General features: G+C 46.8%; 1 protein-coding gene across 5 annotated transcripts; it reads right to left on the bottom strand.

Annotated features, from left to right (window-relative positions):
- Positions 1–2,720: 2,720 nt before the first annotated feature.
- Positions 2,721–24,688, bottom strand: LBHD2 (LBH domain containing 2). 5 transcript variants are annotated; one of them, XM_041476259.1, is made up of 5 exons: positions 24,517–24,688; positions 15,226–15,327; positions 10,968–11,058; positions 7,099–7,300; positions 2,721–5,990 (listed from the first exon to the last, which is right to left on the bottom strand). In XM_041476259.1, exons 3-5 carry the CDS (start codon positions 11,055–11,057, stop codon positions 5,914–5,916), a joined length of 369 nt encoding a protein of 122 aa, XP_041332193.1. In that variant the 5' UTR covers position 11,058; positions 15,226–15,327; positions 24,517–24,688; the 3' UTR covers positions 2,721–5,913. The 5 variants fall into 5 exon arrangements, with proteins under 5 accessions (XP_041332193.1, XP_041332195.1, XP_041332194.1 ...); XM_041476261.1 differs by lacking the exon at positions 24,517–24,688 and adding an exon at positions 24,345–24,493; XM_041476260.1 differs by lacking the exon at positions 24,517–24,688 and adding an exon at positions 24,300–24,488.
- Between the last annotated feature and the right edge of the window lie 238 nt (positions 24,689–24,926).

The following is a 24,926-nucleotide window of genomic DNA, read 5'->3' as shown; positions in this document are numbered from 1 at the left end:
AGCTGTGTGGAGACCTTTACTGTGTCCAGCTCACTTTGTCCTGCCTCAGCTGTAAATTCTGGGGGGAAAGCTATTCGCTTCCCACCACACTTCTGAGCTAGGCATTACAGACCAGTACCAGTGGAACAGCAGCTGAGCTGCTGGCTTTCATGCCATGTTCAGTTTATGTTGTTCCATCTCTGTGTTTTTGGTTGCAGCTCTGTACTTGCCAGGTTTCACCAGCCTCAATGTGGACACACAAGGCTGCCAAGGGAGGGCTGAGCTGATGAGAAAGGTGCCTGTGCTGTTTCTTCTTGTTCAAGTTATCATCAGTGAATAGCTGACAGCAACAATAGGTTATTTTTAGGTTTCCAGTGCCGGAAATCTGGAGCTTTCTCCTGATCCTGAGTCTGGCTGTATGTCCCAACAGCATCCCAGTCCCAGGGGTTTTCATGGCTTCATCTCCTACTGAATAGTAATGCGTGGGGGTACAGCTGTCAGGGCTGTGCAGGACACGTGGGTATGTGACAATATCCAACCTATGTTTCACAAATTAAATGACTAATTCATAAAGACAATTTGTCACACTCCAGGAGCCACGCTGAAGCTGAATGCTGGCTTGATTGCAAACATCCATTTAATGGCTGGACTCACTGCAATCGTGGGCATTTTAAACAGATTTTCTTTGGTGTGTAGGCACAAATCCTCAGGCAGGATGAAATGATCCTTGGCCTTTCTGGTGCAAGGTCTGGGGTCTGAAAGCTGAGTGTGAGCCCCTGGTCCGTGTCCCTACCCCCCTGCAGACCGCTGCTCTTCCACTCTGCCCACCAGACTCAGGGAGGGTCTCTGGGAGGGAGGTCTCCTAAGGTTAGGTGTGAAGTTTTTGGGCTTTTAATGGCAGAAAGGTTGGAGAAAATTAAGGAAAATATTTTACCAGTGTTCTTAGAGGAAAACTGAAACTTTTTTTTCCTTTTTTTTTTCTTTTTTTTTTAGGAGGGAAAACAAAGAAATTGTTAAAATCCTAATTTTGTGGCATCTAAAGGTTTTTTTTTTTTTTTTTTTTTTAAGAGGGAAAACAAAGAAATTGTTACAATCCTGATTTTCCAGAACTGAGTGAATTTAAACTATGGAAAGTTAGTGTCTCTGGAATGAAAGCCATGTGTTTTAAAAGGCAGAGGGAAGAAGGGTGTCTTGCTCTAATTTGTGGTGGAAGCAGTGCATATGACACAAGCTTTTATGACACGAAAGTGAGGGATGTGCTGTTTGCTATGGGAGTCATGGCCCTCTGAGGCTGTCAGGCATCACCTTTCTCTCAAAAGGATTCAAAAAAATACTGGAATTTTAAAAAAATCTAAAAAGAGAAAAAAGAAAAGATGGTAAAAACACAAATTTAGATGTTACATTTTTCAGTTTAACATGATTTAAAAAGTCAGGTTTGTATCTTACTAGTTGTTTTTTAAAAAAAGCTAATTCCACTGAAAATGTTATTTGCTTCTTTAGACAGGAGTGTCAAGCAGAACAAATCTATAAGAAAAATACTAAGCAGATGTCTGATTAAAAATAAATTAAAATGTCCCAAGTCAATGGGATAACCTGCAGATCCAGTGGATACAGGTTTAAAATAGAAATGTTAGAAGAAAGACAACAGTGTTCCCACATTCATCCTATTTAATTTATTACTGATACACTCTCCCTGCCTTCAGGCTCAAGGAAGGAAACAGCCAGGACTGCACAGATCTCACAGCAACATGAAATCAGCAGCAGTTGAAACTGCATCCCCTGGAGCCTCAGGAAGCACCTGTTGCATCCCTGTGTGGCCGAACACCACGCAGCAAAAGCCCAGACGGAAGGGACAGCTCCAAGGGAGGTGAGCAGACAGCAGTGTCAGTCCTCTGCCATCCCACCCTCACAGTAATGTATGCCTCCATGAGATTTTCCATGCTCCATGCATGGAAACTCCAGTGCTGAGTGACACTGAGCATCAGGTGTGCAAGCAGTGCCAAAGCTGGCTCACTGCCCCAGCCTGGGATACAGCAAATTCCCCTGGCCATGCAACCACTGCCCAGCAGGCACTGCCCTGCAGTGGCAGGGAACTGGCTTTGACCTGGAGCAATGCCTTTGCCATGGGGTTTACCCATCTCAGAGAGCAGCAGCTGCTTCTGAGCTGGGTAAGTAAGATGCAGCTTCACCCTCCAGTTATCTGATCCTTTGTTTTCTGGCAATTTGATGTTTTGGGAAAAAATTGGTTGTTCACTGGCAGACTATCTCTGCCTCTCATCTTCTCTGCTACATGACCCTTCTCTCTTTGCACATGGTGTAGGTTTCCAGTAATGTGAGTTCCTGCTGGGCTCCACAACTGCCTTTCCAGAAAACATTAAAAATGTGCATAGCATAGAAAGGTGAAGAAGATGAGCCAACGGGCTCGCTGGTAGCACAGCAGGGCAGGGCACCAGCGGGGTGAGCAGGGCAGAGAGCAAAGCCTCAAACAGAAGCAGGGAGTGTTGAGCTGCCTGGTCAAGGAAGGGGTCGAAGAAGAGATGGCTACGGCAGCTGCCACTGATGTAAATCTGAATTTATCTGTGCAGGAACATGTGGTTTGGAGGGCCTGGGTGAGGATTTGCACGCCGTGGAGCAAAGGCAGCCCTACAGTGGGCTTTATTCCCTGTATTAGTGGTAGGACATGCACAACCACCTATAACCGCTTCCATGTTTAAACAAAGACACTATGGATACACTGCTTCTTCCAATCAGTTCAGTATAGGCATTTAATAGGCTAAATGGTGTAATACATCTACAGGACATACATTAGTCGAGTATTATGTACAGGTGGCATTTTACAAAATTAGAAAGAACTGAAATAGAGCAAAGTTCAACAATGTCTTACTCCATAAAACTTCCTTTCTGCACTACATTAAATATTCTACAAGCTAGACTAGAAAAATATGACTGAATGTCTTTTTTTTTCTTTTTAGTTTCTACAAAGCTTTTAATCCAGAAAAAAAATACAAAACAACTATTGAGTTTATTAGAGAGACAACACTTGCACACAGACAAAGTAAGTGGACAATCATAGACCTGCAAGTTGAATAAATAGGGTTTGTTTGTATAAAACAATTTTCTCTCTATCTTGCTTTCCTGTTTTAGGGCCTCTGGCCCATGGTCAGAAAAATAAAAATGGGAGGAGGAGTTTGGCTTTGCACGGTTCTTAAACTGAGGCCACACATCTTTAGGAGAAAGCTTTAGTTTGAAGCAACCATTTGCTTCAGGTAAAATACTTCAGGGGAGCAGTGCAAAAGAGGGGAAAGGAAAGAGAGGAGTAATTAGGCTGGAAGAAGGAAATCTGGGAGTTCTATACCAGCTGCAGCTTTAAGTACAATGATAAAAAAAAGTAGTGGTGCTTGCGTGGCGCGTTTTTTTCAGGGTGTATGTAGAATTTAGTTGTTTCTTTGGGAAACATATTTAGGGAAGTGCCATTGACCTCAGGTGGAAATAGGATAAGGGCCATCCAGAGCAGGAAGGGAGGGAGCGTCTGAAAGCAGATAGAGAGCACAGAAAATTGGGGGAAGTGTTTCAAACAACTGTTTTTCCTTTTATAAAGCAAAAAGCAAATTAAGTGATACATCTAACGTCATTCCTCACAGAGCTGGGCAGATGCAGATTGGAAGGAAATCACACAGCTAAAAATATGTCGTCACTGCTGTTGTTTTCTCCCCAGAGCTTTGTAAAACTTCTTGACAGTGGATGCAAAAGCAGCATTTAAAGAGCACCTCCCATCAGCCTGGCTGCCTCGCCAGCACAGCTCTTCCTCCTGCCACGGTGGGTCCGAGCTGGGGACCCCCTCCCCTCCCTGCTCCTGTGCCAACACGTGGTTCCAGCTTTGTTGGCTTTGTTGGCTTTACCAGAAAACTGTCACCACTGAAGGGGGTGACAGGGACAGCAGCCAGATTTAGGAAGTGCTCTTGAAACCTTCAGTTACTCTGGTGAAATTCGGTGCTCTGACCAGAATCCCACTCACCCAACAAAGTAATCCTAACAGTGTAGGCAAGAAAGTCTACATCAAGAACGCAAAACAGACTGTTATATAGATTGAGAGAGCAAAGTTTAACTTAAGTATCACATTATACTGTACTACACTGCTTATAAAAAGGGTCCTAGATCCCAAACACCCCAAATAATGAGCTATAGTTTTGTACATAAATTAATGTTGCTTTGAAGTAAAATAGTCTCTTTCCTTTGTAATAAACATTCATTGCACAGAAGTCTTTGTAAGTAAATATATTAAATTTGGTTGCTAAGAAGGTAAAAACTTATTAATACATCTGGCCAGTAAATTTTATCAACCATCACACAATTAAAAGTTGTTGTTAGTGAAAATTATTACTGGAGAAAAGAAAGCACTTGGAAGTCAACTTAGGAGTTAATGCTGGAAGAAATCCTACTATTTCACTCCACCTACAGTGAGCAGCTTCTTCTGGATGCAACATTAATTGGAAGTACAGACCCCATCCAGCCCTACAGAGATGGAAAAAGCCATCTTTGCAGCTTCCAGGACACTCATCACTGACAATCAAACCCTTCTGAGTACAGGCAGTATCCACCCCCACCAGCCCATCCAACGGGTCGTGTTCTGGGCTGAGACTGGTGCTTCTCCTGGCACAGTGGAGGGAGTCTCTGGGAGGTCCCTGTGCAGGAAGGGATTCACTCGTGTCAAAATGACCCCCAAATTCCCAAGGAAAATCCACTGGAGGGCAGAGGTGTCCAGAGACAGCTTGTCCCACCATGGGCTCTGGGCGCCAGGAGGTGACGGTGCCTCCAAAGCTGAGGGGGCTGTGCCGCAGGTGAGGAGGGCACCCCTTGGCACACGTGTTCCTGGCAGCAGTGCCAGCTTGGCCAGGAGGGAGGCAGGCATTTGTCCTGCCACCACGCCCCTCCTACTGCAGGTGGCTCAGGCGAAACCTGGAGCCAGGCAAAACGGAGCACAGGTTTGGGATGTGCTGTGGAGCTCCTGCCACCTACCCCCCACCACCACCCAGCTCAGGGCAAGGGAGGAGCAGCTGTGCCCTGCACCTACGTTATACACCAAACATACCAAAGAAGCAATGTCACAACAATCTCTGTTAACGAGGTGGGACAAAGCCAGCCCTGGGGGAAGCAGGAGCCATTTCACCAGCTTTAAGGGTGAGAAGTGCACGCCAGGGCTGCACCTGGCCTGAAGAGCGCACGAACAGCACGATCCACCCCACCAAGCCCACCACACACAGCCTCACGCCACAAACACCAGCGACCAGCTCGTCGCTTCGTTAAGGTACAGCAGAAAGCGCTTCCAAAAGGCATCAGCCTTGCTGAAAAGGCAGCTAAAGAAAGGCTGGTTCGTCCAAAGATGCACAGGTTAGCCAAAGGGAGAGAACTGCTCTGGGCTGCCCCAGGGCGGCAGCCTGGAGGCAAACCTTGCCCTTGCGTCTCTATACAAAAGTTACAAAATCAACTGGTGACGTTATATTACATCTATTGTCCGTAATATCACAGTGCTAGTTTTAAATGGCTAAAAAAAGAAAGTTTTTAGATTTAAGACATTCCTCCTGTAGAAACGCAACCCCTTTGTCCTGATGTTGATGCCTGAAAGCAGCCTTTCTTGAAAAAGATAAAACCAATGAAATGCACTAACTAAAATTAGGAGCATCTTTTCCTTGACAGCCTTGTATTTCCTAACACATCCCATTGTTTCCCAAGGGGAAATTAAACAAATAATATGAACCCCAGCCTGAAAATCAAAATGTTAGAAGAACAGTTCTAAAGCCCAGATGCTTCTTACCAGGTACTAACTAAATAAAACCCTTGCAAATTTAAATACAGATTACTTTGACATGTCTTCAGAGTGTGTTAGCTTTCCAACAACATTCACAACGAAGTTTCACTTCTGAGGCCATGGAGTTCCTACTCATTCTCTTCAGTTCTGCTTTCCAGAGTATCTGTACTGTCTTCCACGTCTTGAGCTGGGTGTGCTAAAGTATCTGCAAAGAAACAGCTCATCAGCATTTATTTCCCCATACAGGTGCAGCCTTTGTTTGATTACCTGCTCTACCTGGCAGTTAATCTGTTAGGGTGATCAGACCTGATACAAGAAATCTTCTCTGCTTGCAAACCAGTAGTTAAACCTGGAGTGAGGAATTCTGAGTGCATCACAGTCTGACTTTACGGGGAACGCGAGACCTCAGGTAAGATACCAGTGAGATGATGTGATCACTATGGACAGCCACAGTCATGAGAAGGCTACCCAGTCCTGGAAATCTGCTTAAGCTATCAGGCCTGAAGACACAATGAGTCTAAATCAAGGTACAAAACCAACAGAGAAACCACAATATATAACCTGGAAGCCAGGAAATAGATTTGGCTCATATTTACTCTTGAATGATCAAACTGGTGGTTGTCACCACCCAGAAATGCCAACTGGAATAGTAGATGATTTTACACTTCAAGACCTTTTGTCATCACCCCTTTGAAGGGAAAAGAAGGTGCATCTTGCACCCTGTCCTGGCTGCTGTGTCTGGGCGTTTGTGTGGCAAGTGCTGGTGCACTGAAATGGAAACCAGGTCACTCTATAAGAGAAAAGGACAGCACTGAGATGAAAAAAAAGGAAACAAATAGGCCAGTTTCTCACTGGAGCACTTCCTGTGCAAGCTACACTTACCAATGTCTTATCTTTACCTGTATTTGCCCCACAGTGACACTTCTAGTCAGGGGTATGTATTTGTGAGTTCCTGCTGCACTGACACACTCCTGGCACACCAGGATGCTTTGAAAATGTGCAGCTGGCAAACACTTCACTTCTAGGCTAGGAGACAGGGATAGATACATGCTACTGACCAGGATTACTGCTCCCCAGAGTGACCTGCTAACGTGAAGTGCACTGGCTGCCTGTTGGCCAAGTGAGTGACTGATGCAGATGAAAACATCACTCCTCAAAAGCTATAACCAAATTTTCAGTCCACAGGACTCCTCCAGCACAGATGTTTTCTGGGCACCTTCAAGTGTTTGTCTCATTGTTAACTTCAGCGCACAGCACTGTCTAAAACACCTATTTTCCTATGGGGAACAAGGATGAAAATTACTCATTCAGACCTTCCAGATCCATCTGCTGCTGCTGTTGCTGGACGCAGACTCTTTGGTCACCATGAAGACCTTTGTCCTCCGCTGACTTGAGGTCCTCAGGAGGCCAGCGCAGCTCCCCGCTCTCTACCTCCCCAGACTCGGTGGGCTCCACCACGATCGAAGGCAGCCTTTTGGACAGCTTGGGGTACTTCTCACGTGAGTCTGGGAAAGCCTGGGAAGACATTTGGGGGATGTACATGAAAGCTTTGTGCAGGGATGTATATTCAGAGCAAGCAGAGTATGTCCTTTCTACATCTGACATGCACTCACATATCCATTAAAAAAATCCTCTTCCAACTGGTGCAGATCAACAGCCCTGCACAGGGAGGATTTCAAAACCAGCTGAACCCAGCTTCTGGCTGAGCATGGTGCAGAGAGGCTGTAGGTCTCAGCACACTCCCCCCTGCACGTGCTGTCCCTTCCTGAGCAAAGAACCCACTCTGCTTGCCGGTGTGTTGAGGAGATGATTGCCTTGTGTGATCCGACACGAGCGGTGAAAATGGAGACTCAGAGGAAATTTGTTATGCTGCCAAACACTTGTGTTTCAGTTCTGGTGGGGTTTTGGGACACCAAGGTCATTGCTGTAAGGCTAAATGGCTGCTGTCCTTTTGCTCTGATATGATATTCACGTTTTCTTGCAGTGATTGTTTATTAAGAAGCCACCACTATGCAGAGCTATTTTCTGCAATGTGAAACACTATTTTATGATGCATTCATGCAAAACAGGTAGCCCCAGAGAACATCTTTACACAGAGGACCATGCCAGCTATTTATTTTGATTTGTCACATTGAAGCTGCAGATCAAACACTACACAGTGGTTAGAGCTTGAGGTTGAACTAGGGTTTTTTAATGAAGGATATTGTAACACGTAAAAGTGCCTTCCTGTTTTCAACATAGCTGGATCACTTAAATCTCTCAGGATACGTTTGAATAATTTTTTTTCTGGTGGATTGTTTTGGGGTTTTTTTGGAGGAAAAATCATTCCAGCTCCTCCAGGACATTACCATAAGAAACTCTGTTGTTGCTTCACTGAAACATTTTCTCCTGGATCCTCCAACTTCCATATACCTGCACTAACAAGCTACAAATCTCTCCATGCTAGCTGAGTTTTATTTTTATTTCATTTCATTGTGTTTCATTCCTAACAATAAAATCAAGATGCATGTGAAGGGACTAAACCAGGACTTGAGAGCAAGAACGATCCCAGTTTAACTTCAGAGGCTGCCACAGGCTTGCTGAGGGCTGGTGGGAGCCTCCCCACACATCTGCAACAGGTTCACCACTGAAGCAGGGTCTCTGCTTGATCAAGCCCTGCTGGTTGTGTGAGCCAGCCTCAGCACTGGCTGTGAGCACAGGCAGAAATACAGGACACTGACAGGGGTCTGGGGGTATCATAACCCACTGGAAGTGTTTGCTCCATGGCTTCTGCAACCTTCCTCTGTCTCAGCAGCTGTACTCCCTAAGAGCAGAGGGTTTAGCTGTCCCACTTGGCATCACAGCTGGCAAGGGGAAGCAAGACCTCGGGAAAGGCTGTGCATCTAGGAAGCAGCAAGCACGTTTTTAACATTGCTGTGCTGCCCATATCTGACTTCTGAAGATGGGGAAGGACAATAACCCTCATCCTCATACCCTTGCTCCCCATGGTAGTGTCACAGGAATTCAATACTTCTTGCAAATCTATACAAAGGTGAGAAATGTTGCACATTAGTGTTATGAGAAACAATTAGGGAAAAAAAATTATTTTGTGAGAAAGTGCCTTCAGTACAATTAGACCAAGTGAATCATTGAAGGCAAATATTTCTGACACCACCCTGAGCTGCACCCACAGCTTATAACTCATCCTGACCAAGCAATACTGCTTATGCTGTCTATTAGAAAAGAGCTGCCCAACCTCCCATGACACAGACTTCTCCTGAGCTGTTCAGAATTTGGAAAGACATTTCCATGGCAGCTGTCTTGACTGGAAACCAAATATGAGACAAGGTCCCCTTGGGTAGGACAGGACCACAGACCTGCTGAGCAGCAGTGCCCTCCTCTGCAGACCCACAGTGGAGCCCAGCTCCCTCAGCCTCACGGCCCCACTGGCAGAAAATAACCATAAAATTGTGGGCAAATTGCTTCATTTTCTCCCATGGCTGCACAGGCAGGTGACAGTGACCTCCTCTCCAGCTGTTCTGCAGCCTGCTGGGGTGGCAGAGGGCTGCATGACAGCCACCCCATCCCCAAGCCTGCTGGCAACCCCTGGATGGGCGATGCAATACAACAAAAATTCTGCTTTTTCATCTGCTTTCTGAAGCCCAAGGAAATGACATGGAGAGATCTAAAAACGGGCTGAGAAATGATTATTACAGCTGCAAGAAAATTTAGGAAAGGCACCTGTGTGGCCTCAGCTGTGGCTATTTTTGTTTGTGTCATTCTCATATGGTCTTTTCTCACATCAACCACATAATTTTTTTTTCCACCAGAGCCCAGTATTTACCGTGTCCCTCCAGGAATGAGTCAGGACTGGCAGGAAGCAGAGCTGCCTATTGGGCCTTGCTGTGTTTTTCTGCAGAAGCTGGAGCGTGTGATGAGTGGGCAGGAGACTGCAGGAAGAGAAGGACCAGTCTCCTGGACAGAGTGCTTGGAAGTTGCTGGAAGGAACCTAGCTTTCCCACTGAGTCACTGAGTTTGTGCTACATCTCATTTCTGTTTGATGGTTTTGGGTTTTTTTGCCTCAGGTGGCTATCACTAAAATGTGGATGGTAACACTTTCTCCCAGAGTGGAAAGGTAAAGGAGCTGGGGGAAAACTCTGGGGCATATGATCAGAGACAGCATAGAACAGCCCTGCATACACAGGTGAAGTCAGGGCTGGGACAGAGTTTGGGCAGCATACACTAATACAACACTGAAAACATGGAACTTGGTGAAGAAGAGGAAAAATATTGAAAACATGCTCCTTGAGTGAGCAGCATCCATCCTGTGCAGCCTCTGAGGAACAGCAAAGCCCGTGTGCTCTTTAAATGCACAAAGCCTTTCACCACATAAACAAGTGATCCAAAAGGAATTTGCAAATTTCTGTTCTGACTTCCCTGGCCTCCAAATGCTAGATTTTCACCTGCAAGAGGCTGCTCCTAGAGTAGCTCTCTGAGTCTGCTTCCAATGTTACACATTGTGTTGAGAGGCAGCTCAGGTCCACCAGGACACATTATGTGGTTTGTCCCTGGTAGTGACAGTCATGAGCACACCCACGGAGCACAAAGTGTGATGTGGGGGCTGCCACAAGGGGGGCCTGGGACATCGTGATCCCTCCTGCTGCAACGAGCAGCACGGGTGGGTGCTTGAGTGGGTGTGTGGAACTGCCTGGGGACAGAAAATGCTCTTGCACCTGCCAGCAAATGGCCCTGACCAGTGGTGCTGCTGTGATGCCACAGCCATTTCTGTGAATTAGCCAATCATTTCAAATGGTCTCTGTTCTAAAAAGGGAGCTCCCCCTGAGCCTAAGGAAACTCAGTTCATTTCAAGGGCGGCTGTGTAAAAGCTTGGCACAGTACTGGCTGGATGTCTCCATCGCTCAGATCTGAACTCTTGGTGACAAACAGCCTCTGTGCCTGCATCCCTGCAGGATCTGGGCATTGCTGTCACTGTGCCCTGCAGACCTGGCACCCCACTAAACACTTCAGCCCAGCTCTTAACTTTTAATAATAGAACCTATGTAGGATCAAACAGGTATTGCAGGGCTTGTTCTTCTGGCAGCAGTGCTCTGCAATTCAACACCCACCCTAAGAAAAGTTACTGGCTGCTTTAAATTGCTTTTGACAAACAACTCTGGACACTTCTCAGTTCTGCTGGAGTTACCTGGCTTGAGGGGCCTCCTTCCTCCTCAGGAGTCTGGCTGAGCGCGAATTCCTCCATCACTGGCTCTCGGGTGCTCATCACCTCTGTCATGCTGTGAATATTAAAAGAGAAAGGGACACCTCAGCTCTGAGCTTTGGTCCCACAGTTAATTTAACAAAAATTATTGGCTTTTCATATTGCTTAAAATAATTGTGTTACACTGTCCTTCCTGAACTGTCCAAAAAATATTTCCTTGGCCTCCAAGCTAACTGTTACTGCTGCATGTTGTGATGCTGAGCAGGGCATCGACCCCAGCTGCCCCTGGAACAGCAGAGAGGACCCCTACAGAGTCCCAGAGGCATCAGCTGGAAACTGGAGTTCTCCAAATTTGTCACCAATCAGTTTATTACTGATATATGAGCTCAGAAATTGCATCTGTTGACCAAAAAAAGTAACTGGTGGAAATATCAGCCTTGAATTAAATTCTTATTCTGATTCTTCGTAACGTCTTCAATATTTGCTCTTCCAGATGTCTCTTCCATTTAGTCATGAGCCAGCACTTCTTTTTAAGCTGTTAATTCCAGACACACCAGCTGTATTGGTGTCTAAGAACCAGATTTTCAGCAGTCTTTACTCCCCTGAGTGTTTGGAGAGGTGTTGAGTGGGACTTCCAAATGCATCAGGGACTGTTTGGCACCTACCATTTAAATCAGGATTTAGGAACCTAAGGTGCCTATGTGCCCACTGAGCATCACCCTGTTCCCCTTGGCACCGCGGGCACCGGCGCTGGTGGCGGAGCTGGCCCGGTTCTGCCGGGCATGGCAGCAAATTCCAGAGCAGAGCCAGGGCCGGCGCAGCCCTCGCTGCAGAGCTCAGCCCAGCCCGTGGCCGGGCACCTGCACGTCCTCACGGCCTTGGGATGGATTTTCCTCACATCTGCTATTTATGAATACAGCATTCCACTGAAAAATCTAAGGATGCCTGAAATCTCCAGAATGCGTATTAAGTGTGTAGGGGCAAACAGAGCCACTCTGAGCTGAAGGGGCCATGTTCATTTTAAATGTTAATACATCAGCCCTGGAGAGATTTGGCACGGGGCTTTCACTCTCTTTAGCTGGCATTCATCAGGTAGTGCAGTTAGTGGCTGCTGGAGCCTCCTGCAGCAGGCAGAATGCAGGCATCATCCATCAGGCTGCCCTGCCACCTGCCACAGCAAACACTCCTTTAGGCACGACTAAATGCTGCCATTAATTCTGGTCCTGCTGCACACACAAAAGCCTTCTTTGTAACGGCTGCACCTTCTCAGAAATGCCAACTAAAACATCTTAAGGATAACTTGTTTCAGGCTTCCATTACCAATTACTGGACAGAACTAAATTTTACAATATCTGCAATTACTACAAAACCCTTCACAATGACTTTAATTAGCTGTAGCATGGAGCAGCATTATAGTGCAGAGACTTTCACTTCCACTGCATCACATTTAAGAAAAAGCATGGCAGAACCTTGGGACATTTGGGCTCAGCTGTGGACCAGGATCCAAGTCTGTAGACATTCATCAGCATAGGGAAAAGTCCCTAAGGGTCAGCCTTGGACCCAACCAACACTGAATTAGTTCACACACTTCCCGGTGCATGCACAGAACAGGAAAGTTGAACCAGGCTCTGAAGCCCAGTAAAAGACTAAACCAAACCCCTGGTCTGAGCACCCTGCAGCTTACACAGCCTGAATCCTCCCAGAGCCATGGCACAGAAAAAAAGAGACAGATTCTGCCTGCTAGGAAGAGGGTTTTGAGCTCCCAGCCCTTGGTTGGACCTGCACCACTCCCCAGGGACAGCACAAACCACCCAATCAGTAAAACACATCGGTTTTCTGGACACATGCTTTTATTCCTGCAGCATCCAGCAGCCCATACCACTGGGCACCTATGGACAACAGCACTGAGGGAGCAGCGACCTGGAAATGGGAGATGCCTCCCAGCAGTGCTGACTGTGGGTCCTGCTCTGCCAGCTGTTCCTGCCACCTTAGACAGCTCAAAAGAACAGGGATGTGCCCTTGGACCAAAAGGAAAGTAGCACTCCCTCTGATATCACCTCCCTCTGATCACCCCTGGTGCTCATTCCATTCCTGCCTTTTTTCCCCACTCTGGCCCCAGTCTCTTCCTTGTTCCCAGAGGGACTTTTTCACCCCTCCTGCTGTCCCTCTGGGAATGCCCACACTAGGCAATAGCAGGACCATGCTCTCCCAGCCCAGCTCTTTGGGAAGAGCTCCAGAGCCAGCTGTGAGACTGGAGGAGCACTGGGTCCACCACTCTGAGCATGTCCAAGATGAACATCTTTCTCTTGGCATCCTTTTTTGGGGTTCAGCACCCTAAGCCCAGCTGTCCTGGGTTGCAGGGAAAAGGAAATAAGAAAGTGTGTGTGTCTAGATGGAAATAATCTTGGAGGCTTTGCGTGGGGTCAGGATTTATGAAGTCTTAGTCTTGGCAACCACCGAAATGCCATGGCCCACTGCTGTGTGTCCTGGGGTTGGTCCCTGCTAGCCAGCAGCAGATTCCTGCAGTCACTCATAGCTAGCTGGTTTATTTTAGCAGCCATTCAATACATTGCAAATGTTTAAATATTTCTCTGTCCTCATTCCATGGGAAATTAGAGATATACATCCACACATGCACTGTCAAATGTGTCATATGAGCTCAAAGATGTTAAAACCTCACGAATTTCTATTATTGAGCAATAATGGGCTCCGTGCTTCCCTAAGACCACATTATACCCTGCAGATTATTTGTAAATGACAAAGACAAATGATTCGGGTAGAAAAATGGTGACAGTCCTGCCAGTGTTACAGCAGATGCCTCAGTGAATCAGCTCCCAAGCTGTTGAAGCCCAGGCCATTTCAGAAAATCTGTGCAACTTAAGTCTTTGATTGAATAGGACAGCAGAAGTGATTGTACTTGATGTGTTTCAGAATAGAACATGGGGCGATGCAATTGCCAAAATAATTAGGCTTTAACTGGAATAGATTAATTATTCCCAGTCTTCACTTTGAAACAGTGAAGGAAAGCAGAAGAATCTATATGGGCTGTGAAAGCAGTGATGTTTCTAACAAGCTTAACTAGGTCTTTAACAGGAAATGTAACTAGATGTAAAATAATTGAGAATGTCACTGCAAATCAGTTCACTGAAGCTTCAAAATCACCTGTAGGACATCACTGAGTTGTTCATAAAGCCATATAATCTGAACAACAGGTTTGGTGGTGCTGCTTAGGGCTTTTCAAACTGGGATAAGATTTATGCACAGGACAATTTTTTGCTTTTCAGCCAATGTTGATGGAAAATATTAAGCCACTTTTAGCTCTGTTTTTACATGAGATGTACTGACTGACATACAACAGAAAAGCAGCTGATACAAACAATTATAAGAACTACAGCTCTTTAATTCAGTCTTGCATTCATTTTATGTATGGTAGGTGCTGGTATCACCAATGACATACAGTAGCCATAGTGATGCAAAACAAGGCAATAAATAGCATTTACAAACAAAGGATAAATTCTGTTCTGGTGGATGAGTCATCTACTCTGAACCTTAAAATTCTTGTGTCACTGAATTAAGAGATACATTACTTCCCCTAGCTTTAATTAAGCACAAAGGGGGGGGTGAAATCTGTTCTTTGAGAAAACTACATTTAGAGATTATCTTAAATGCAGTGCTAAAGTGCTACAGTCCCAGGACCACACTATGCTGATCTTTTTCCAGGGGCAAGGAGCAAAAGCACAGATCACTTTCTGCTGCTTGTGATGGCACTAACAAGGTCAGTAACATACAGAGCAATATATAGCCTGACAAGTGCTAAACCACCTCCCATGGGAAAGGCCTCAGAAACAATGCACACACTTTTATTTTAGGTTTTGAACAGAGGGCAAAACTGACCTGTGAAATTCATGGGGGAAAATACAGTATCTGAATGCAGACCAGCTTCAGGATTCAAAAATGTGCAGCACTCATGGAAAATAGGCAGTTCACGTGATGCAAGGAAGTATTTCCTTAAGGACAGGGGTACAAAGACATTTTATGGGACAAGCTGAGCCATGGTTAGGAAGAGCCGTTACCTGAAGCAAGGATCAGTCTGGGGGATTCTCAGACATGCAGTGTGCTGAGGGCTGATCCTGCTCTCACCATCCCAGCCAGGACAGGCAGCAAAGGGGACGCCAGCCAGAGCATGAGGCTCTGTGCAGGACAAGCAGCAAGCACAGGGCAATGACAGAAGAGAGCACGTTACCTTCAATCACATCAACGGTGCCACTTCCAAAAGCTGTCCTTGCTGCAGGCGTCTGCACCACTGATGGAGTGTCGTGCAAGCTCAGTCAAATCCTAGAAGTGCCTGGAAGAGAGAACACAGCAGAGTCAGAGCTGGTGACCAGAGGGACAGCACTGGCAGGCACTGGTGTGAAAGAGTTCTGCTGAAAGCTTGCTGCAGAAAGTCGCACTGTGAATTTTCTGTGCGAGGTGGTATTTGATCTTCATAGAGCACATTGTGAATTACTGAGGCAATTAATGTACCAAAGCCACCTAAAGCTAACTGAAACACCTCACAATCTGACTCTTTGTGATGCTAAACCTTATTCCTTAGTGTGAGTTACACAAAAACTGCTGAAACTGGGACACTCTGAAATCCTCCCATACAGAAATAGTATTGAAATTTGGAAAATAGGAAAATAAAAAATGTATTCCCTTATTTGGCAGGATCAGTTTGTTTAGTGAGAGACAGTTCTACTGATCAATACACAAAGAAGACAACATATGCTCAAAGAAGGATCCACTAACATTGCATTACTGCACAGTTCTTTTGGAAGTCACAGGGGAAGTGATTTTTTGAAAGATCTACTCCAATTTGAAGGTAATATGTTGACTGGTATCAAGACAGGGAGCCTGCTGAGCAGGGGTGAGGATCCCACCATTTCAAAGTGTGAATCACTGATTTCTGATGACTTCTCTGTCAGAAAGCCTTAGCTGACGAGCCTCAGGATTTACAGTGCGTAAATATAGTCAGTATCTAGGCCAGAGATGATTTTCTGAGAAATTTGTTTAGCTCTACAGCTTTCCAAATATATATTCATGCCAGCCACAGCTATTTCCTTGGATGGGAAAACGGTGTTTTCAGTGAAGTGAATGGCACTAGTACATATATTTTATATCCTCCAGTGGTTTGGATTCCAGCCCAAATGATTAAACAAATCTACCTGCTCTGGAAGCCTTCCCACCAAGATTTATTACACTGGATTAACTGCACACTGATTTTATTCAAAAACAGTGACAGAGGAAAAATTGTGTATTGCATTCTGGAGTTTCTTCTCATGCCACAGGCCATGCTTACTGAAAATTAGGGAAGCAGGAAATCACTTCTCTATCCCTAGGATTCAATTCAGAAGGTTTAATTCTTGTCTGGCAATTCTCCTTCCTAACCAATGACCAAACCAACATCAGGTTTTGTCCCTTAAAAATTCATGACTACACTCAATGTTTGTCTCTTATAAAAACAAGGGAGCATCTGATACCATGCTATCCACTGCTCTGGGGAGAAGATTTTTATCCCACTTCCCATTACAAAGCTGCTGCTATTAAACCTATGGAAATTCAGCTGGAATTTGTCTACCTTCAATGTCTCCTTCAGAAAAGACTGGATGTAATAAGAACAGTTATTACACAGAGTAATTATTACACCGCCAATGAGAGGCAAAAGGGTGTAAGAGATAAGGAACCAGGCACCACATGGTTGGATTCCACTGGTTGGAATACAAGCCAGGCCACTTTCTATTCAGAGTTATCTTCAGATGACTGGTTAGTGGTATATAAGGACCCATGCAGTACTGAATTAATTAAACCCACATCCATTGCTTTGCAGTCCCAGCAAAGGACTTCTGGATTTAACTGACCCGAGCCCAACCCCCTCTGTGGTGTTTTGGGCAACTCTGTCCTATGGTGCATGCAGTGCTGGACAGGGGATGACAGCCCCTGCTGCTCAGCTACTTGAAACCTGTAATTAAAAAAAAATCACTTCAGGACCACAGCATGGAAAATGTCCCTTCTCCCAGTATCAGAGCCACACTTTTAACCAGAAATCTTCTTCCCAGTCAAGACTGTTGTAGAGTTCAGCATTTCCAGTTCCAGTAGAGAACTACCAGAATCCATTTATTCTCTGAAGAGAAAATACTTTACCTGCCTAATAGATGTGATTACCTTCTGTGGCCGACAACAGAGGAAACATAAACTAAACCCCTTCCTTCTGTGATACTGCTTAATCTTTTAGAAACAAGGCACAGCTACTGAGACCATGCAAAGAGCTTATACTGCAATGGAAACCATATGGAAATTACCAGAGTAAAGCCTTTCGCTGGTTATCTCTTCTTTGAGAAGAAGAGATACCCACCTTTGCTGCTTTCCAGCCTGGAGCCCATTTGCTCAATGCAACCCACCCATCCTCTTCCAACCCACCCATCTTCTGCTGCCAGAACAACTTGCCCTCCTTTGCCTCAGCTTGATAACCAACGTCTTCTCAGGCTGCAGGAGCACCAACACAGCTGTATGGCCATTAACAGGAACCAAGTCAAGTCCCAAGTCTCCAAGACCAGTGGTACTGCCTTGGCCACACCTCGCCTGGGCTTTCAGAGCCTGGCTACACCTCCCAGCAACGAACAATTAATTTAGGTATTACTCCAATGAGCTGGTCATGTCTTGCCTCCTTAGGAGTCACAGCATCAAACAAGGAAGTCCTGAGATTTCCCAAGTTTTCACTAGTGAGACCAAGGAACACTTCAGTGGTGGCTCCTTTGCCCAGACCCAGGGCCCTCAGCTCACATAAGGGGATGAATCTCCATCTGTGCTGGTGGCATGGGTCACAAGCCCAGGCACTGAAAGGTGCTCCCTGGGCTTCTCTCCCACTTTGGAAAGCATCTGGAACAAACTGCATTTTTGGAGCTTCTACAACCTGAGGACACAGCCTGTCCCAGTGGGGTGGTCTCACCACCCACAGGAGAGCATCTGGTGCCAGAGCAGACACAGGATATTGAGCAGCAGCTCTGGTCAGCTGCAGTGTACAGGAAGCCCAGCCTGGCTGTCTCTCCTGAGTCTGTTTTCCATGGGGGCAGAAGACTCCACCAGGCACAGTAGCAGAGTCCTCTCCTTGGGATAAATCCACTGTGAATTGCAAAGTAGATGTTTTTAAAGCAAGTGTGCTTTATTGAGCAAAACAGAAACAGGAACTGGGCCACAGGCTGCAATCCTAGCAGCCCACTTGATAAAGGAGCACGTCTCAGAGACTCCGAGCCCCAAACTTTTCTCCCACAAGCAGTAGCACCTCCAAAATCAGGACACTTCTATTTAGAGAGTCCTCCTACTCTGGAACATCACCCCTTCTCCCTGAGCTGCCCCAGTGCTGGAGACAACTGGGTGGCAAAGTGAGACCTGACCTCAGGAAGCCAGGGCTGCTGCTAGATTAGCAGGGACTGCAGGACACCCTCTTCCCTTCCCAAAGTAATCATTTCCCACTGAGCACTCATGGAAATATTATGATAACAACCTAACAATACCACATTGAAGGTGTACCTTCTAACAAAGTGTAGATATGAGGCAGAAACTGGCCTTGAACCACGGCTCCACTTGCAAATCCATCATTTTTCTGGCACAGCAGAAACAGGAGCCCTCCCCTCCTTATTTCAATGGGTCAATCCCAAGGGCTTTTCCAGCCCTGCACTTAAATTGTGCTGGATAGACACCCCCAAGGTGGCTCTGCAGCTCAGCCTGGTGCTGCCAGGACGGAGCTCCGGGTGCAATCGCAGCACACACGTGGCTCCCACTGATTCAGACACCGCCGCAAACAAACCGGGAGCTCAGCCTTGGGCATCCGGCCCCACCTCCCATCTCACCCCACCACAGCCCCTGGATAAATGCAAACTTTTCTTCATTCAAGGACTCAAGCCTTTGTGTGTGCTAAAAAAGAAACCCCTGCTATTGATTACAAGGAAAATTGGGACAGGCAGTGCATAAGAATGGCGAGAGGTGGGAGAAGCAATGGTCCGCTGCTTGCATTTTGCAGAGTGGAAAATTTCGATGGGTCACAGGAAACCTTGCTCAGCAAGTCCCAATAAACAAACAGGTCAAAGGAGGTTTTTCCACCCAGAAGAAGAAAGGGTGCCTTATTCAGGCCACTCTGCTGCAGCAGAGCAGGCTGTCAATTCAGCCAAGGTGGAGGAGTGGGCACTCCATGACAGAGCTACAACTGTGGTGGTGGATGAAGCCATGAAAGGGCTGCTCACATGGTACAAGAAGATGCATATCCCTGCAAGGAATGCCAGTTGGAGTTTTTCATGGCCAGGTGCTTCAGTAGATCCAATTCTTCCACATCTCAGTCTTTTGTTAGTCCTAGGAGGATGGAACTATATCTGAGATCCACACAGGTGGCCTGGGCCATCCACAGGCAGGACCATGCCCAGTACTCTACCAAGGGTGGGACAGTGACTTCAGCATCTCAGTACAATCCAAAACAAGCACTTACATCAGTGACACCCCACAGCCTTTTTTCCTTGACTGCACCTGAGTTCAGCTTTTGGATACTGCAGGTAGCTACTTGGACAGAGTCTTTGTTTCCCCTGGCTGCACATTTGTAATGAATGCACTTCATGAAGTGTTGTGGATTCCATGGGACTAGCAAAATGTAAATCACCGCATGGACCGCAGAAGATAAATGCATGAACTCCTATTTAAACCTCCCACTTCTTTTTGGATGCAAATCTCTTTCCTAAGCAACTGAGAAAAGTGCGATATGTGTCAGAGTCTGGAGATTAGAGATCTGTTCTGTTCCCTCATTTCAGAAGCTCTTGTCTTCGACCACCCACGCAGTACTTGAGTTCTGCTCTCCGCAGGCCAAAGCTGCCTTCCTCTCCTCAGCAGCGTGTGCTCCACAGAAGATGTCGATCTCTCTCAGGAAGCAGGGAGATGAAACGGCTCTCAAAGTGGAGGAGCTGAGGCATTTCAGCATAAGACACAGCACGTAGTTTGGGAGAGAGAAAAGGGGTAGGAGGCTGCTATTTCCAGACCGTGCTGCTTCTCACCGCTAACTTTGTGGCAAGCTGCAGTTTTTACTGTTCCTACTCCAAAGAAACTACTGGGGTAAGTATCACCCTCGGGAATTTCTCAGACACTCATCTGTGGACTTCCAACCCTACAAAACACAGGCTTGGAAAGGGCCAGTGCTGGCAGATGACTCTAACTCAGCCTCCTCGACTCCTGGTGTTGCACTATCAGCCACTGGGGAACCACTGTTCTTCTGACATCCCAGGATCCTGGAGCGCCATGGCTACATAGAAACCTCAACCTCCAGTTTGCGGTAGCTGCCCAAGTTCCTGCTGGCCCTCTTGGCAAAAAGGAGCTAAAAACTAGATTCACAAATGGTCAAAGAATAAGTAAAAAGAACTAAAGTGTTCCTGTGTTTACCTATCACAATTTTTAAAGCAAACTCATGATTTGGGGATGATTCGACTCAAAGTTTTTTCAAATTATTTTTGCTATGCTGCTTACTATGGGTGTTTCCTTGGTGGATTCTTCCTTTTGCTTTTTCTTTTCCCCTGGCTGCTTTAAAGCAACTCATTTATTTCATCTCTTTGATCTCAGCACTAAACTACCTGAGCTTCCTCGTGGAAGATGCCACAAGGGATAGGTAGGGCAGGACGGGGGTGGGGGGCAGCCAGACAGGATGCTTGGAGATAGGGACGGGGAGCAGCCAGCCAGGAAACATGTGTAGAGCAGCGGAGGGAGGAAGAAGTAGAGCAGATGGGAAGAATGACTAAGCCAGCTCCTCTGAAAGCTGGTAGACCTCGATACCGTGGAAATCTCCACAGAGCCCTCATGGAACTGTGTGCCAAGAGAAAGTTTGGATTTATTTTTTTAACATCAGATTCAGCAGCTAATTGATGTGAGAGGAACTCATTAGGAAAACACCCCATCAAAATTAGAGATAAGCCTCAACAAGCTGTTAAATGTTTTAGAGGTATCTCTTCTGCTACTTGCTGTGCAAATACTCTCATCTGAGAACTTGCTTTTGGGATCAGAAATGCCTGTGTTGAGTAGAGTGATTTTGCATAGGCTTTTATTTCCCATAGCCTTACGAAGCCAGCATCTTACAAATAACTGTATTGTTCCTTTTAACTCAGAGCAACCCTTACTAAAGGCTTTTCGAAAGAAATGGTTTTGTTTCTGGGATCTGCTGGAAGATGATGATTCTCTCATCCCTAATATTTCACGCCACGATTGCCCCTCACCTTGCAGTACCCATGGGAATCAGTGACAGATTAAAATTGGCTTCCTGTGATTCTTTCTACCATTCCCTAGGTATTTTTGGATAGTTCTGAATTCAAGCAAGGGAGTGGGGGAAAAACATCTTAGAGCATCAACATAGAGTACATGATTCTCAGATAGAAATGTCATGGGAAATGGGTTGCAAAATGTTTGATGTCTTTTTGGCACCGTGAAAGAATACTCTGGATAGTCTATCACTGGGCTCATTTCTAGGCAACACAGTAGGGTAAGAGGTTAGGTGCAGTCAGATAGAAAAGTATTTACTTAAAAGACAAATTAGTTATTTCCTTGTAACTTTGGGAAAATTAGAATACAGCGCTATCAGTGTTATAACCTGATGTAATATTGAGCATTTAGCAGAAAATTTGGTAAGGCAAAGAAAGCAAAAGTGGTAAGATTTTATAAAAAATAAGCAAACAAAAACCCACCAGAGACTCCTAAGAGAATAAAGACAATAAAGTGGCTATTAATATTCCTTGGCAATTAACAGCACAACCACAGGTGTCATGATATCACAACCTAACACCAGAGATGCAGCTGGTTTTGTCCACAAATTAAAATTCCGTCACCTCAATTGAATTTCCAAGCATGGGAAGCTGCTCTAGCCCAAGATGGAGGATATGAGAACACTATGTCCTACCACAGTAAGAATGGGGAAGATGGAGAGTGAGGACAACACATATCTAAAATGAAGAAATCACTAAAAACCAAAAAATTCAGCGTGCCTTTTTTTTAATGAGTCATTAACACTGAAAGCAGATATGCATTAACAAGACTGTGAGTCTTCCTGCCAACCAATTAACATTCACCCCCTGAATCTAGAGGTCTACTAAGTATTTGACAGAGGCAGTTTATGTGTGTGCATGTCAGAGACTGAACTCAGCTGAAAATTCAGGTTACATCTTACATAAGCTCAGTGGTCTCAACAGAAAAGCTGGACTTGGACTATTTTCTCCTAGTCCTATGGGGACATGGGCACTAGGGAGTAGAACACTTCGGGATCAATCAAGGCACACTGATGAGAGAAGGGGATTATCCTGCTGGACCACAGCTTCTTCCAGCACTGGCATCTGCACTGCAGGGACCGGTCATGCTCTCTCCAAACCATGAAGGAGAGGTGGTCCCAGACCCTGAGGACTTGCAATCAAAGAGGGACAAAGACTGCAATGAGATTTTAAGGACCTGTTGGTATTAATCAGTCTACTTCATTCTAGCTGGATGTTATTGGTTGGCAGCTTTCCTCGGGTTTGCAATAAAGCCTTCCCTTGAAGACTGAAAATTCAGGAAATTGATTATTTTACAGAATTTTCCAAAGAATGTGCATGTTTAAGAAGCAAAAGGAAGGGCTGTTGCTGAGGCAGATACTGGTCTCCTTGAAGTCCTGGCAGAGCTCTTCCTGCCTTGAATGGCATAGGATCAAGGCTTCTCTGACCAACTTCTAAACAGAAACGGTTAAATGGGCTCAAATACAGCGGCATAATTTCAGAAAACAGAGAGAGAGAACAACTCAGGATTCAATAATTTCAGAAATGAGAGAGAGCCTGTGACACTCTGGGGTTGGTACCTGATCTATGCAAAAGCCTGTTGCTTAATACAAAGAGATCATTATGAGAAGGGAGAGAAAGTAGTAACGATATTTGCACATTATTTCTTCTGCTAAAGCAACGTACCAAAGACGCTGGAGGAAATTCCACCTGATTGACAAACTGTCAGGCTAGAATGGGAAAGCGACAAAACCGGGTCAAGTTATTCCCTGTTTGCTTGTTTTCTCTTTGTAATCATAATGTTGACTCTGAAAACATGTTTTTTAAATGGTGTATTAATTATCGAAATCCTGAGCTGTAAGCTGGATTCTTTTCTGGGCAAAAAAATTGTTGCTCATTAAAACTAAGAGAAGGAAAACACTGGCTTGAGCCTAGCTGTGCGTAGGCAGAATTTCCCTGCTTCACCTTCCTTCACAGGCTACTCATAAGGAGGCATTGTGCTGTGAGCCAGGCAGGCTGCAGGGCAGGTGTGAACACCAACCCTGGATCCTTCAGTAAGATGTGAACCCGTAGCCTGAGGTGCTTCATTGCTGTACTGCCAGTAGTAAAGATCTCAGTCAGGAAAAGACTAATGGAAACAAATTTCTCTCTGTGTGTTGCTTATTGTGCTTGGAAGAGTTAATGCTATGACCAGGCTAACCCGACTCCCCTCCACGACTGTAGCCATATTCAGAGATGCACAAACACGGCTCTGTCCCAGATGAAAAGAAAATTTCTGTGGTATGTTCATTTGGCAGATGGAAAATACTCTCACCCCTTGCTCTGAGTGAAACATAGTCCTCATTTACAGAGCAAAGTAGGTTCTTTCATTCTCTAAAAGTAATCGTATGTGCGGTATTTGCTACCTGATGGGAAACGCAGGATTTCAGTGCTCGCTTCAGCTCGGCTGCAAGCAAAATCATCGTCTTAAACTTGTGCTTTGTTAGTCGCTTCCTCGCCTCAAAAGTTGTCTTGGAAAAAAAAAGGCATAAACAAATAGCTGAGGCGATCGCAGCCCACAAGCCAACAACTCCCTCAGCGCTGTGCTCATTCATCAGAATTCCTTCACACAGCCCTTTCGGCTGCCGAACGAGTTGGGTGGTGTTTTTGTAAACGAGAACCCTTTTTCTCAGTGAATTCTCCGTAACACCCTTTACTCGAACAAATGTGCATGTGGAGAAACAAACGGCGGCAGAGGCGCGCCTCTCCCTCTTCCCCCGTTACCCCGCAGCCGGCCGTGGGACCGGAGCGCTTCTCCCCGCTCCGCGCTCCCCGCACGGCCCCGCAGCGCTCCAACCCGCGGCACCGCGCTCCGAGGCTCCCGTGCCCCGCACGGACCCGAGCCGCACCGCACTGATCCGCACGGTACTGACTCGACCCGCACCACACAGACCTGCACACACCCGACCCACACACGGCACCGACCCGACCCGATCCTCACGGCACTGACCAGCATCGCACAGACACGCACGGCACTGACCGGCTCGGCACTGACCCGCACGGCGCTGATCCGCACAGCACGGACCTGCACACACCCGACCCGCCGCCCCTCCGCCCAGCTCCGGTCGCCGGCTCCGCCACGGGTCCCGAGGAGCTCCACCCGGCCGCCGCGGGGCTGCGAGCGGGGCACTCACAGGTGGCAGCTCTCCCCCTCTCCGCACCCCCCGAGCCCGGCGGAGACCCCCGGCCCGGCTCACCGGCGCGGCAGGCGAGGCGAGGCAGGCGGCAGCCGCCCGCCGCCCATGCACGGCGGCAAAGGGGAGCCGGCAGCTCCGTCAGCGCGTCCGCATCCTCCCGGACCGGGCGCTGGCACCGCCGCCGCGGCACCTCCCCGCCCGCAGACCGGCCCCGCCGCCGCCAGCGCGGGGAAACCACTCCCCCGGCAGCGCCGGCGGGGCGGCGCGCAGACACGGCCCGGCTCGGCCCGGCCCGGCCGCCCCGCGGGGAGGGGACACTTTCTGCGGGCACGTGTGGGACCGCACGGCCTCACCCAGCCCCGACCCCCGCACGGTGCCGGTGGCACACAGAGCGCCAGGCGCGGGACGGAGGTCCCGGAGGGGTCACTCTCCCGGAGCAGTTCCCCTTCTCCCCTTGCTTTTCTCACGGG

Source organism: Pyrgilauda ruficollis, unplaced genomic scaffold (assembly GCF_017590135.1).
Source record: "Pyrgilauda ruficollis isolate IOZ18807 unplaced genomic scaffold, ASM1759013v1 scaffold38, whole genome shotgun sequence".
Classification (NCBI taxonomy): domain Eukaryota; kingdom Metazoa; phylum Chordata; class Aves; order Passeriformes; family Passeridae; genus Pyrgilauda; species Pyrgilauda ruficollis.
This window is presented reverse-complemented; position numbering and strand designations above follow the sequence as displayed.

Excerpts from the sequence above, each read along its gene's own strand:
- LBHD2 (XM_041476259.1), bottom strand. The coding sequence starts at position 11,057 with ATGACAGAGGTGATGAGCACCCGAGAGCCAGTGATGGAGGAATTCGCG. Across the intron at positions 7,301-10,967 it reads AAGGAGGCCCCTCAAGCCAG|GCTTTCCCAGACTCACGTGA; the intron begins GTAACTCCAGCA and ends ATGTCTTCCCAG. Across the intron at positions 5,991-7,098 it reads GCAGCAGATGGATCTGGAAG|ATACTTTAGCACACCCAGCT; the intron begins GTCTGAATGAGT and ends GTTTCTTTGCAG.